A 15,000-nucleotide genomic window follows, 5' to 3' on the forward strand; every position below is an offset into this window, starting at 1 on the left:
TTTGGATGCTCGTTTGTGCAATTGTAATTTGAATGCCCTGTTGTTAAAATTGCATGATTAAAATGTGAAATCGTATGCTTCAAATGTTAAATTGATTAGTGTTTTTAGCTAATTGAATGTTGATCTCAACGTGCATTCAAATTCGTGCGAAAATGAGTGATTGGTCACCAATTTGGCCGCCAAATCTGCTAACTTGGCAGGGAAAACCTATATAAACAATAAATATTACTAAGGTGCCTTCTTTTGTGAAATGCAGCTTAGTCATGTTAGAGAAAATAGTTTTAAAAGCTTGACACTTGCTTGACAAACTTGACGCTTGACAACCCTAGACAACCGTTGACACTTGCTTGACAACCCTGATGCTACTTCAGCGGTTGTGTACAAAGTCAAGAACATTTTCTAAGTATTTCCTAACAAAATTGGAATGCTTCTCAGTCAGATTCATGTCATCATTTATGGAACTATGAAGAAAAAAGCAGCGTCGGGTTGTAACATTCTTTATGAAAATATCCCCATAAACAATGGGGCAGACTACAGTGGTAAATATACTAATTCAAAAAAGGGTATACTATAATACGATGTATTCCAACCAAATTGAGACGAATGTTCAAAGAGCAGAACATTGTAATGAAACAATGTTTCCATATAGGACTACCAGATGTGCCCAATTTTTATTTCAAATTTATTGAAAAGCACCCTAAAATATCGAACGAGAGGCAAACACTTTCGGCAAGAACAAACTCCAAAAACAAATATTTACCAACGTGTTACATTTTGTTACATTTGCTGTGATATTTTATGATTGAAGGAAGATTTTTGTCTTTTGTGTTTATTTCCTACTGCAGACACCTCCTCAGCCTCTTTGAAAATCGCTACTGTTTCTGAGACAACAATTGCTGATGTCACCACAGCTATGAAAAGCACCACTTCAAGTTCTGTGGCCACCCCTGTTGCAGACACAACAACTGCTGATGTGACGTCAGCTGTAGGAAGCAGAACTGGTAGAGCCACAACCACAGCTGAAGCTACAAGTACAGTTATTCAGACCACAGTAGCTGAAGTAACTACAACTCCTGGTGTGACCACTGGTGCTGAGACCACTGCTGCAGAACCAACTACTAATCAATTCACTTCAGCAGCCCAAACAACTACTGCTGAGATAATCACTACTGCAGGAGTGACTTCAAGTTCTGTGGCCACCCCTGTTGCAGACACAACAACTGCTGATGTGACGTCAGCTGTGGAAAGCACAACTGGTAGAGCCACAACCACAACTGAAGCTACAAGTACAGTTACTCAGGCCACAATATCTGAAGTAACTACAACTTCTGGTGTGACCACTGGTGCTGAGACCACTGCTGCAGAGCCAACTACTGTTGAAATCACTTCAGCAGCCCAAACAACTACTGCTGAGATAATCACTACTGCAGGAGTGACTTCAAGTTCTGTGGCCACCCCTGTTGCAGAGACCACAACTGCTGATTTGACGTCAGCTGTGGAAAGCACAACTGGTAGTGCCACAACCACAGCTGAAGCTACAAGTACAGTTATTCAAACCACAGTATCTGAAGTAACAACAACTCCTGGTGTGACCACTGGTGCTGAGACCACTGCTGCAGAGCCAACTACTGTTGAAATCACTTCAGCAGCCCAAACAACTACTGCTGAGATAATCACTACTGCAGGAGTGACTACAGAGTCTGTGTCCACGCCTGTTGCAGACACAACAACTGCTGATGTGACATCAGCTGTAGAAAGCACAACTGGTAGAGCCACAACCACAGCTGAAGCTACAAGTACAGTTATTCAGACCACAGTAGCTGAAGTAACTACAACTCCTGGTGTGACCACTGGTGCTGAGACCACTGCTGCAGAGCCAACTACTGTTGAATTCACTTCATCAGCCCAAACAACTACTGCTGAGATAATCACTACTGCAGGAGTGACTTCAAGTTCTGTGGCCACCCCTGTTGCAGACACAACAACTGCTGATGTGACGTCAGCTGTGGAAAGCACAACTGGTAGAGCCACAACCACAGCTGAAGCTACAAGTACAGTTATTCAGACCACAAAATCTGAAATAACTACAACTTCTGGTGTGACCACTGATGCTCAGACCACTGCTGCAGAGCCAACTACTGTTGAAATCACTTCAGCAGGCCAAACAACTACTGCTAAGATAATCACTACTGCAGGAGTGACCACAGAGTCTGTGTCCACCCCTGCTGCAGACACAACAACTGCTGATGTGACATCGGCTGTGGAAAGCACAACTGGTAGTGCCACAACCACAGCTGAAGCTACAAGTACAGTTGTTCAGACCACAGTATCTGAAGTAACTACAACTCCTGGTGTGACCACTGGTGCTGAGACCACTGCTGCAGTGCCAACTACTGTTGAAATCACTTCAGCAGCCCAAACAACTACTGCTGAGATAATCACTACTGCAGGACTGACATCAAGTTCTGTGGCCACCCCTGTTGCAGACATAACAACTGCTGATGTGACATCAGCTGTGGAAAGCACAACTGGTAGTGCCACAACCACAGCTGAAGCTACAAGTACAGTTGTTCAGACCACAGTATCTGAAGTAACTACAACTCCTGGTGTGACCACTGGTGCTGAGACCACTGCTGCAGAGCCAACTACTGTTGAAATCACTTCAGCAGCCCAAACAACTACTGCTGAGATAATCACTACTGCAGGAGTGATTTCAAGTTCTGTGGCCACCCCTGTTGCAGAGACCACAACTGCTGATGTGACGTCAGCTGTGGAAAGCACAACTGGTAGTGCCACAACCATAGCTGAAGCTACAAGTACAGTTATTCAGACCACAGTATCTGAAGTAACAACAACTCCTGGTGTGACCACTGGTGCTGAGACCACTGCTGCAGAGCCAACTACTGTTGAAATCACTTCAGCAGCCCAAACAACTACTGCTGAGATAATCACTACTGCAGGAGTGACTACAGAGTCTGTGTCCACGCCTGTTGCAGACACAACAACTGCTGATGTGACATCAGCTGTGGAAAGCACAACTGGTAGAGCCACAACCACAGCTGAAGCTACAAGTACAGTTATTCAGACCACAAAATCTGAAATAACTACAACTTCTAGTGTGACCACTGGTGCTGAGACCACTGCTGCAGAGCCAACTACTGTTGAATTCACTTCAGCAGCCCAAACAACTACTGCTGAGATAATCACTACTGCAGGAGTGACTTCAAGTTCTGTGGCCACACCTGTTGCAGACACAACTGCTGATGTGACGTCAGCTGTGGAAAGCACAACTGGTAGAGCCACAACCACAGCTGAAGCTACAAGTACAGTTATTCAGACCACAAAATCTGAAATAACTCCAACTTCTGGTGTGACCACTGATGCTCAGACCACTGCTGCAGAGCCAACTACTGTTGAAATCACTTCAGCAGCCCAAACAACTACTGCTGAGATAATCACTACTGCAGGAGTGACCACAGAGTCTGTGTCCACCCCTGCTGCAGACACAACTGCTGATGTGACATCAGCTGTGGAAAGCACAACTGGTAGTGCCACAACCACAGCTGAAGCTACAAGTACAGTTGTTCAGACCACAGTATCTGAAGTAACTACAACTCCTGGTGTGACCACTGGTGCTGAGACCACTGCTGCAGTGCCAACTACTGTTGAAATCACTTCAGCAGCCCAAACAACTACTGCTGAGATAATCACTACTGCAGGAGTGACTTCAAGTTCTGTGGCCACCCCTGTTGCAGGCACAACAGCTGCTGATGTGACGTCAGCTGTGGAAAGCAGAACTGGTAGAGCCACAACCACAGCTGAAGCTACAAGTACAGTTATTCAGACCACAATATCTGAAATAACTACAACTTCTGGTGTGACCACTGATGCTCAGACCACTGCTGCAGAGCCAACTACTGTTGAAATCACTTCAGCAGCCCAAACAACTTCTGCTGAGATAATCACTACTGCAGGATTGACTACAGAGTCTGTGGCCACCCCTGCTGCAGACACAACAACTGCTGATGTGACATCAGCTGTGGAAAGCAGAACTGGTAGTGCCACAACCACAATTGAAGCTACAAGTACAGTTGGTCAGACCACAGTATCTGAAGTAACTACAACTCCTGGTGTGACCACTGGTGCTGGGACCACTGCTGCAGAGCCATCTACTGTTGAAATCACTTCAGCAGCCCAAACAACTACTGCTGAGATAATCACTACTGCAGGAGTGACCACAGAGTCTGAGTCCACCCCTGCTGCAGACACAACAACTGCTGATGTGACATCAGCTGTGGAAAGCACAACTGGTAGTGCCACAACCACAGCTGAAGCTACAAGTACAGTTGTTCAGACCACAGTATCTGAAGTAACTACAACTCCTGGTGTGACCACTGGTGCTGAGACCACTGCTGCAGTGCCAACTACTGTTGAAATCACTTCAGCAGCCCAAACAACTTCTGCTGAGATAATCACTACTGCAGGAGTGACTTCAAGTTCTGTGTCCACCCCTGTTGCAGACTTAACAACTGCTGATGTGACATTAGCTGTCGAAAGCACAACTGGTAGTGCCACAACCACAGCTGAAGCTACAAGTACAGTTATTCAGACCACAAAATCTGAAATAACTACAACTTCTGGTGTGACCACTGATGCTCAGACCACTGCTGCAGAGCCAACTACTGTTGAAATCACTTCAGCAGCCCAAACAACTACTGCTGAGATAATCACTACTGCAGGAGTGACCACAAAGTCTGTGTCCACCCCTGCTGCAGACACAACAACTGCTGATGTGACATCAGCTGTGGAAAGCACAACTGGTAGTGTCACAACCACAGCTGAAGCTACAAGAACAGTTGTTCAGACCACAGTATCTGAAGTAACTACAACTCCTGGTGTGACCACTGGTGCTGAGACCACTGCTGCAGTGCCAACTACTGTTGAAATCACTTCAGCAGCCCAAACAACTACTGCTGAGATAATCACTACTGCAGGACTGACTTCAAGTTCTGTGGCCACCCCTGTTGCAGACATAACAACTGCTGATGTGACATCAGCTGTGGAAAGCACAACTGGTAGTGCCACAACCATAGCTGAAGCTACAAGTACAGTTATTCAGACCACTGTAGCTGAAGTAACAACAACGCCTGGTGTGACCACTGGTGCTGAGACAACTGCTGCAGAGCTAACTACTAATCAATTCACTTCAGCAGCCCAAACAACTACTGCTGAGATAATCACTACTGCAGGAGTGACTTCAATTTCTGTGGCCACCCCTGTTGCAGACACAACAACTGCTGATGTGACGTCAGCTGTGGAAAGCACAACTGGTAGAGCCACAACCACAACTGAAGCTACAAGTACAGTTACTCAGGCCACAATATCTGAAGTAACTACAACTTCTGGTGTGACCACTGGTGCTGAGACCACTGCTGCAGAGCCAACTACTGTTGAAATCACTTCAGCAGCCCAAACAACTACTGCTGAGATAATTACTACTGCAGGAGTTACTTCAAGTTCTGTGGCCACCCCTGTTGCAGAGACCACAACTGCTGATTTGACGTCAGCTGTGGAAAGCACAACTGGTAGTGCCACAACCACAGCTGAAGCTACAAGTACAGTTATTCAGACCACAGTATCTGAAGTAACAACAACTCTTGGTGTGACCACTGGTGCTGAGACCACTGCTGCAGAGCCAACTACTGTTGAAATCACTTCAGCAGCCCAAACAACTACTGCTGAGATAATCACTACTGCAGGAGTGACTTCAAGTTCTGTGGCCACCCCTGTTGCAGAGACCACAACTGCTGATTTAACGTCAGCTGTGGAAAGCACAACTGGTAGTGCCACAACCACAGCTGAAGCTACAAGTACAGTTATTCAGACCACAGTATCTGAAGTAACAACAACTCCTGGTGTGACCACTGGTGCTGAGACCACTGCTGCAGAGCCAACTACTGTTGAAATCACTTCAGCAGCCCAAACAACTACTGCTGAGATAATCACTACTGCAGGAGTGACTACAGAGTCTGTGTCCACGCCTGTTGCAGACACAACAACTGCTGATGTGACATCAGCTGTAGAAAGCACAACTGGTAGAGTCGCAACCACAGCTGAAGCTACAAGTACAGTTGTTCAGACCACAGTAGCTGAAGTAACTACAACTCCTGGTGTGACCACTGGTGCTGAGACCACTGCTGCAGAGCCAACTACTGTTGAATTCACTTCATCAGCCCAAACAACTACTGCTGAGATAATTACTACTGCAGGAGTGACTTCAAGTTCTGTGGCCACCCCTGTTGCAGACATAACAACTGCTGATGTGACATCAGCTGTGGAAAGCACAACTACTGTTGAAATCACTTCAGCAGCCCAAACAACTACTGCTGAGATAATCACTACTGCAGGAGTGACTACAGAGTCTGTGTCCACGCCTGTTGCAGACACAACAACTGCTGATGTGACATCAGCTGTGGAAAGCACAACTGGTAGAGCCACAACCACAGCTGAAGCTACAAGTACAGTTATTCAGACCACAAAATCTGCAATAACTACAACTTCTAGTGTGACCACTGGTGCTGAGACCACTGCTGCAGAGCCAACTACTGTTGAATTCACTTCAGCAGCCCAAACAACTACTGCGGAGATAATCACTACTGCAGGAGTGACTTCAAGTTCTGTGGCCACCCCTGTTGCAGACACAACTGCTGATGTGACGTCAGCTGTGGAAAGCACAACTGGTAGAGCCACAACCACAGCTGAAGCTACAAGTACAGTTATTCAGACCACAAAATCTGAAATAACTACAACTTCTGGTGTGACCACTGATGCTCAGACCACTGCTGCAGAGACAACTACTGTTGAAATCACTTCAGCTGCCCAAACAACTACTGCTGAGATAATCACTACTGCAGGAGTGACTTCAAGTACTGTGGCCACCCCTGTTGCAGACTTAACAACTGCTGATGTGACATCAGCTGTCGAAAGCACAACTGGTAGTGCCACAACCACAGCTGAAGCTACAAGTACAGTTATTCAGACCACAAAATCTGAAATAACTACAACTTCTGGTGTGACCACTGATGCTCAGACCACTGCTGCAGAGCCAACTACTGTTGAAATCACTTCAGCAGCCCAAACAACTACTGCTGAGATAATCACTACTGCAGGAGTGACCACAAAGTCTGTGTCCACCCCTGCTGCAGACACAACAACTGCTGATGTGACATCAGCTGTGGAAAGCACAACTGGTAGTGTCACAACCACAGCTGAAGCTACAAGAACAGTTGTTCAGACCACAGTATCTGAAGTAACTACAACTCCTGGTGTGACCACTGGTGCTGAGACCACTGCTGCAGTGCCAACTACTGTTGAAATCACTTCAGCAGCCCAAACAACTACTGCTGAGATAATCACTACTGCAGGACTGACCTTAAGTTCTGTGGCCACCCCTGTTGCAGACATAACAACTGCTGATGTGACATCAGCTGTGGAAAGCACAACTGGTAGTGCCACAACCATAGCTGAAGCTACAAGTACAGTTATTCAGACCACTGTAGCTGAAGTAACAACAACGCCTGGTGTGACCACTGGTGCTGAGACAACTGCTGCAGAGCTAACTACTAATCAATTCACTTCAGCAGCCCAAACAACTACTGCTGAGATAATCACTACTGCAGGAGTGACTTCAATTTCTGTGGCCACCCCTGTTGCAGACACAACAACTGCTGATGTGACGTCAGCTGTGGAAAGCACAACTGGTAGAGCCACAACCACAACTGAAGCTACAAGTACAGTTACTCAGGCCACAATATCTGAAGTAACTACAACTTCTGGTGTGACCACTGGTGCTGAGACCACTGCTGCAGAGCCAACTACTGTTGAAATCACTTCAGCAGCCCAAACAACTACTGCTGAGATAATTACTACTGCAGGAGTTACTTCAAGTTCTGTGGCCACCCCTGTTGCAGAGACCACAACTGCTGATTTGACGTCAGCTGTGGAAAGCACAACTGGTAGTGCCACAACCACAGCTGAAGCTACAAGTACAGTTATTCAGACCACAGTATCTGAAGTAACAACAACTCTTGGTGTGACCACTGGTGCTGAGACCACTGCTGCAGAGCCAACTACTGTTGAAATCACTTCAGCAGCCCAAACAACTACTGCTGAGATAATCACTACTGCAGGAGTGACTTCAAGTTCTGTGGCCACCCCTGTTGCAGAGACCACAACTGCTGATGTGACATCAGCTGTGGAAATCACAACTGGTAGAGCCACAACCACAGCTGAAGCTACAAGTACAGTTATTCAGACCACAATATCTGAAATGACTACAACTTCTGGTGTGACCACTGATGCTCAGACCACTGCTGCAGAGCCAACTACTGTTGAAATCACTTCAGCAGCCCAAACAACTACTGCTGAGATAATCACTACTGCAGGATTGACTACAGAGTCTGTGGCCACCCCTGCTGCAGACACAACAACTTCTGATGTGACATCAGCTGTGGAAAGCAGAACTGGTAGTGCCACAACCACAATTGAAGCTACAAGTACAGTTATTCAGACCACAGTATCTGAAGTAACTACAACTCCTGGTGTGACCACTGGTGCTGGGACCACTGCAGCAGAGCCATCTACTGTTGAAATCACTTCAGCAGCCCAAACAACTACTGCTGAGATAATCACTACTGCAGGAGTGACCACAGAGTCTGAGTCCACCCCTGCTGCAGACACAACAACTGCTGATGTGACATCAGCTGTGGAAAGCACAACTGGTAGTGCCACAACCACAGCTGAAGCTACAAGTACAGTTGTTCAGACCACAGTATCTGAAGTAACTACAACTCCTGGTGTGACCACTGGTGCTGAGACCACTGCTGCAGTGCCAACTACTGTTGAAATCACTTCAGCAGCCCAAACAACTACTGCTGAGATAATCACTATTGCAGGAGTGACTTCAAGTTCTGTGGCCACCCCTGTTGCAGACTTAACAACTGCTGATGTGACATTAGCTGTCGAAAGCACAACTGGTAGTGCCACAACCACAGCTGAAGCTACAAGTACAGTTATTCAGACCACAAAATCTGAAATAACTACAACTTCTGGTGTGACCACTGATGCTCAGACCACTGCTGCAGAGACAACTACTGTTGAAATCACTTCAGCAGCCCAAACAACTACTGCTGAGATAATCACTACTGCAGGAGTGACCACAGAGTCTGTGTCCACCCCTGCTGCGGACACAACAACTGCTGATGTGACATCAGCTGTGGAAAGCACAACTGGTAGTGTCACAACCACAGCTGAAGCTACAAGTACAGTTGTTCAGACCACAGTATCTGAAGTAACTACAACTCCTGGTGTGACCACTGGTGCTGAGACCACTGCTGCAGTGCCAACTACTGTTGAAATCACTTCAGCAGCCCAAACAACTACTGCTGAGATAATCACTACTGCAGGACTGACTTCAAGTTCTGTGCCCACCCCTGTTGCAGACATAACAACTGCTGATGTGACATCAGCTGTGGAAAGCACAACTGGTAGTGCCACAACCATAGCTGAAGCTACAAGTACAGTTATTCAGACCACTGTAGCTGAAGTAACAACAACTCCTGGTGTGACCACTGGTGCTGAGACAACTGGTGCAGAGCCAACTACTGTTGAAATAACTTCAGCAGCCCAAACAACTACTGCTGAGATCATCACTACTGCAGGAGTGACCACAGAGTCTGTGTCCACCCCTGTTACAGACATAACAACTGCTGATGTGACATCAGCTGTAGAAAGCACAACTAGTAGAGCCACAACCACAGCTGAAGCTACAAGTACAGTTATTCAGACCACAGTTGCTGAAGTAACAACAACGTCTGGTGTGACCACTGGTGCTGAGACCACTGCTGCAGAGCCAACTACTGTTGAAATCACTTCAGCAGCCCAAACAACTACTGCTGAGATAATCACTACTGTAGGAGTGACTTCAAGTTCTGTGGCCACCTCTGTTGCAGAGACCACAACTGCTGATTTGACGTCAGCTGTGGAAAGCACAACTGGTAGTGCCACAACCACAGCTGATGCTACAAGTACAGTTATTCAGACCACAGTATCTGAAGTAACAACAACTCCTGGTGTGACCACTGGTGCTGAGACCACTGCTGCAGAGCCAACTACTGTTGAAATCACTTCAGCAGCCCAAACAACTACTGCTGAGATAATCACTACTGCAGGAGTGACTACAGAGTCTGTGTCCACCCCTGTTGCAGACATAACAACTGCTGATGTGACATCAGCTGTAGAAAGCACAACTGGTAGAGCCACAACCACAGCTGAAGCTACAAGTACAGTTATTCAGACCACAGTTGCTGAAGTAACTACAACTTCTGGTGTGACCACTGGTGCTGAGACCACTGCTGCAGAGCCAACTACTGTTGAAATCACTTCAGCAGCCCAAACAACTACTGCTGAGATAATCACTACTGCAGGAGTGACTTCAAGTTCTGTGGCCACCCCTGTTGCAGAGACCACAACTGCTGATGTGACGTCAGCTGTGGAAAGCACAACTGATAGTGCCACAACCACAGCTGAAGCTACAAGTACAGTTATTCAGACCACAGTATCTGAAGTAACAACAACTCCTGGTGTGACCACTGGTGCTGAGACCACTGCTGCAGAGCCAACTACTGTTGAAATCACTTCAGCAGCCCAAACAACTACTGCTGAGATAATCACTACTGCAGGAGTGACTACAGAGTCTGTGTCCACGCCTGTTGCAGACACAACAACTACTGATGTGACATCAGCTGTGGAAAGCACAACTGGTAGAGCCACAACCACAGCTGAAGCTACAAGTACAGTTATTCAGACCACAAAATCTGAAATAACTACAACTTCTGGTGTGACCACTGGTGCTGAGACCACTGCTGCAGAGCCAACTACTGTTGAATTCACTTCAGCAGCCCAAACAACTTCTGCTGAGATAATCACTACTGCAGGAGTGACCTCAAGTTCTGTGGCCACCCCTGTTGCAGACACAACAACTGCTGATGTGACGTCAGCTGTGGAAAGCACAACTGCTAGAGCCACAACCACAGCTGAAGCTACAAGTACAGTTATTCAGACCACAAAATCTGAAATAACTACAACTTCTGGTGTGTCCACTGATGCTCAGACCACTGCTGCAGAGCCAACTACTGTTGAAATCACTTCATCAGCCCAAACAACTACTGCTGAGATAATCACTACTGCAGGAGTGACCACAGAGTCTGTGGCCACCCCTGTTGCAGACATAACAACTGCTGATGTGACATCAGCTGTAGAAAGCACAACTGGTAGAACCACAACCACAGCTGAAGCTACAAGTACAGTTATTCAGACCACAGTTGCTGAAGTAACTACAACTTCTGGTGTGACCACTGGTGCTGAGACCACTGCTGCAGAGCCAACTACTGTTGAAATCACTTCAGCAGCCCAAACAACTACTGCTGAGATAATCACTACTGCAGGACTGACTTCAAGTTCTGTGGCCACCCCTGTTGCAGACATAACAACTGCTGATGTGACATCAGCTGTGGAAAGCACAACTGGTAGTGCCACAACCATAGCTGAAGCTACAACAACTCCTGGTGTGACCACTGGTGCTGAGACAACTGCTGCAGAGCCAACTACTGTTGAAATCACTTCAGCAGCCCAAACAACTACTGCTGAGATAATCACTACTGCAGGAGTGACTACAGAGTCTGTGTCCACCCCTGTTGCAGACCTAACAACTGCTGATGTGACATCAGCTGTAGAAAGCACAACTGGTAGAGCCACAACCACAGCTGAAGCTACAAGTACAGTTATTCAGACCACAGTTGCTGAAGTAACTACAACTTCTGGTATGACCACTGGTGCTGAGACCACTGCTGCAGAGCCAACTACTGTTGAAATCACTTCAGCAGCCCAAACAACTACTGCTGAGATAATCACTACTGCAGGAGTGACTTCAAGTTCTGTGGCCACCCCTGTTGCAGAGACCACAACTGCTGATGTGACGTCAGCTGTGGAAAGCACAACTGATAGTGCCACAACCACAGCTGAAGCTACAAGTACAGTTATTCAGACCACAGTATCTGAAGTAACAACAACTCCTGGTGTGACCACTGGTGCTGAGACCACTGCTGCAGAGCCAACTACTGTTGAAATCACTTCAGCAGCCCAAACAACTACTGCTGAGATAATCACTACTGCAGGAGTGACTACAGAGTCTGTGTCCACGCCTGTTGCAGACACAACAACTGCTGATGTGACATCAGCTGTGGAAAGCACAACTGGTAGAGCCACAACCACAGCTGAAGCTACAAGTACAGTTATTCAGACCACAAAATCTGAAATAACTACAACTTCTGGTGTGACCACTGGTGCTGAGACCACTGCTGCAGAGCCAACTACTGTTGAATTCACTTCAGCAGCCCAAACAACTACTGCTGAGATAATCACTACTGCAGGAGTGACCTCAAGTTCTGTGGCCACCCCTGTTGCAGACACAACAACTGCTGATGTGACATCAGCTGTGGAAAGCACAACTGGTAGAGCCACAACCACAGCTGAAGCTACAAGTACAGTTATTCAGACCACAAAATCTGAAATAACTACAACTTCTGGTGTGACCACTGATGCTCAGACCACTGCTGCAGAGCCAACTACTGTTGAAATCACTTCAGCAGCCCAAACAACTACTGCTGAGATTATCACTACTGCAGGAGTGACCACAGAGTCTGTGGCCACCCCCGTTGCAGACATAACAACTGCTGATGTGACATCAGCTGTAGAAAGCACAACTGGTAGAGCCACAACCACAGCTGAAGCTACAAGTACAGTTATTCAGACCACAGTTGCTGAAGTAACAACAACTTCTGGTGTGACCACTGGTGCTGAGACCACTGCTGCAGAGCCAACTACTGTTGAAATCACTTCAGCAGCCCAAACAACTACTGCTGAGATAATCACTACTGCAGGACTGACTTCAAGTTCTGTGGCCACCCCTGTTGCAGACATAACAACTGCTGATGTGACATCAGCTGTGGAAAGCACAACTGGTAGTGCCACAACCATAGCTGCAGCTACAAGTACAGTTATTCAGACCACAGTAGCTGAAGTAACAACAACTCCTAGTGTGACCACTGGTGCTGAGACAACTGCTGCAGAGCCAACTACTGTTGAAATCACTTCAGCAGCCCAAACAACTACTGCTGAGATAATCACTACTGCAGGAGTGACCACAGAGTCTGTGGCCACCCCCGTTGCAGACATAACAACTGCTGATGTGACATCAGCTGTAGAAAGCACAACTGGTAGAGCCACAACCACAGCTGAAGCTACAAGTACAGTTATTCAGACCACAGTTGCTGAAGTAACTACAACTTCTGGTATGACCACTGGAGCTGAGACCACTGCTGCAGAGCCAACTACTGTTGAAATCACTTCAGCAGCCCAAACAACTACTGCTGAGATAATCACTACTGCAGGAGTGACCTCAAGTTCTGTGGCCACCCCTGTTGCAGACACAACAACTGCTGATGTGACGTCAGCTGTGGAAAGCACAACTGGTAGAGCCACAACCACAGCTGAAGCTACAAGTACAGTTATTCAGACCACAAAATCTGAAATAACTACAACTTCTGGTGTGACCACTGATGCTCAGACCACTGCTGCAGAGCCAACTACTGTTGAAATCACTTCAGCAGCCCAAACAACTACTGCTGAGATAATCACTACTGCAGGACTGACTTCAAGTTCTGTGGCCACCCCTGTTGCAGACATAACAACTGCTGATGTGACATCAGCTGTGGAAAGCACAACTGGTAGTGCCACAACCATAGCTGAAGCTACAACAACTCCTGGTGTGACCACTGGTGCTGAGACAACTGCTGCAGAGCCAACTACTGTTGAAATCACTTCAGCAGCCCAAACAACTACTGCTGAGATAATCACTACTGCAGGACTGACTTCAAGTTCTGTGGCCACCCCTGTTGCAGACATAACAACTGCTGATGTGACATCAGCTGTGGAAAGCACAACTGGTAGTGCCACAACCATAGCTGAAGCTACAACAACTCCTGGTGTGACCACTGGTGCTGAGACAACTGCTGCAGAGCCAACTACTGTTGAAATCACTTCAGCAGCCCAAACAACTACTGCTGAGATAATCACTACTGCAGGAGTGACTACAGAGTCTGTGTCCACCCCTGTTGCAGACATAACAACTGCTGATGTGACATCAGCTGTAGAAAGCACAACTGGTAGAGCCACAACCACAGCTGAAGCTACAAGTACAGTTATTCAGACCACAGTTGCTGAATTAACTACAACTTCTGGTATGACCACTGGTGCTGAGACCACTGCTGCAGAGCCAACTACTGTTGAAATCACTTCAGCAGCCCAAACAACTACTGCTGAGATAATCACTACTGCAGGAGTGACTTCAAGTTCTGTGGCCACCCCTGTTGCAGAGACCACAACTGCTGATGTGACGTCAGCTGTGGAAAGCACAACTGATAGTGCCACAACCACAGCTGAAGCTACAAGTACAGTTATTCAGACCACAGTATCTGAAGTAACAACAACTGCTGGTGTGACCACTGGTGCTGAGACCACTGCTGCAGAGCCAACTACTGTTGAAATCACTTCAGCAGCCCAAACAACTACTGCTGAGATAATCACTACTGCAGGAGTGACTACAGAGTCTGTGTCCACGCCTGTTGCAGACACAACAACTGCTGATGTGACATCAGCTGTGGAAAGCACAACTGGTAGAGCCACAACCACAGCTGAAGCTACAAGTACAGTTATTCAGACCACAGTTACTGAAGTAACAACAACTTCTGGTGTGACCACTGGTGCTGAGACCACTGCTGCAGAGCCAACTACTGTTGAAATCACTTCAGCAGCCCAAACAACTACTGCTGAGATAATCACTACTGCAGGAGTGACTTCAAGTTCTGTGGCCACCCCTGTTGC

At 47.1% G+C, this 15,000-nt stretch overlaps 1 protein-coding gene across 1 annotated transcript in view; it reads left to right on the plus strand.

Annotated features, from left to right (window-relative positions):
• Window positions 1–15,000, plus strand: part of LOC119720871 (mucin-22-like) — a 105,395-nt gene that overhangs the window by 14,031 nt on the left and 76,364 nt on the right. The window contains exon 3 of the mRNA XM_038190737.1: window positions 846–932. Coding sequence (XP_038046665.1) covers window positions 846–932 — 87 coding nt within the window. The remainder of the gene's footprint in view (window positions 1–845; window positions 933–15,000) is intronic.

Source organism: Patiria miniata, unplaced genomic scaffold, assembly GCF_015706575.1.
Source record: "Patiria miniata isolate m_02_andy unplaced genomic scaffold, ASM1570657v1 HiC_scaffold_9, whole genome shotgun sequence".
Taxonomy (NCBI): Eukaryota; Metazoa; Echinodermata; class Asteroidea; order Valvatida; family Asterinidae; genus Patiria; species Patiria miniata.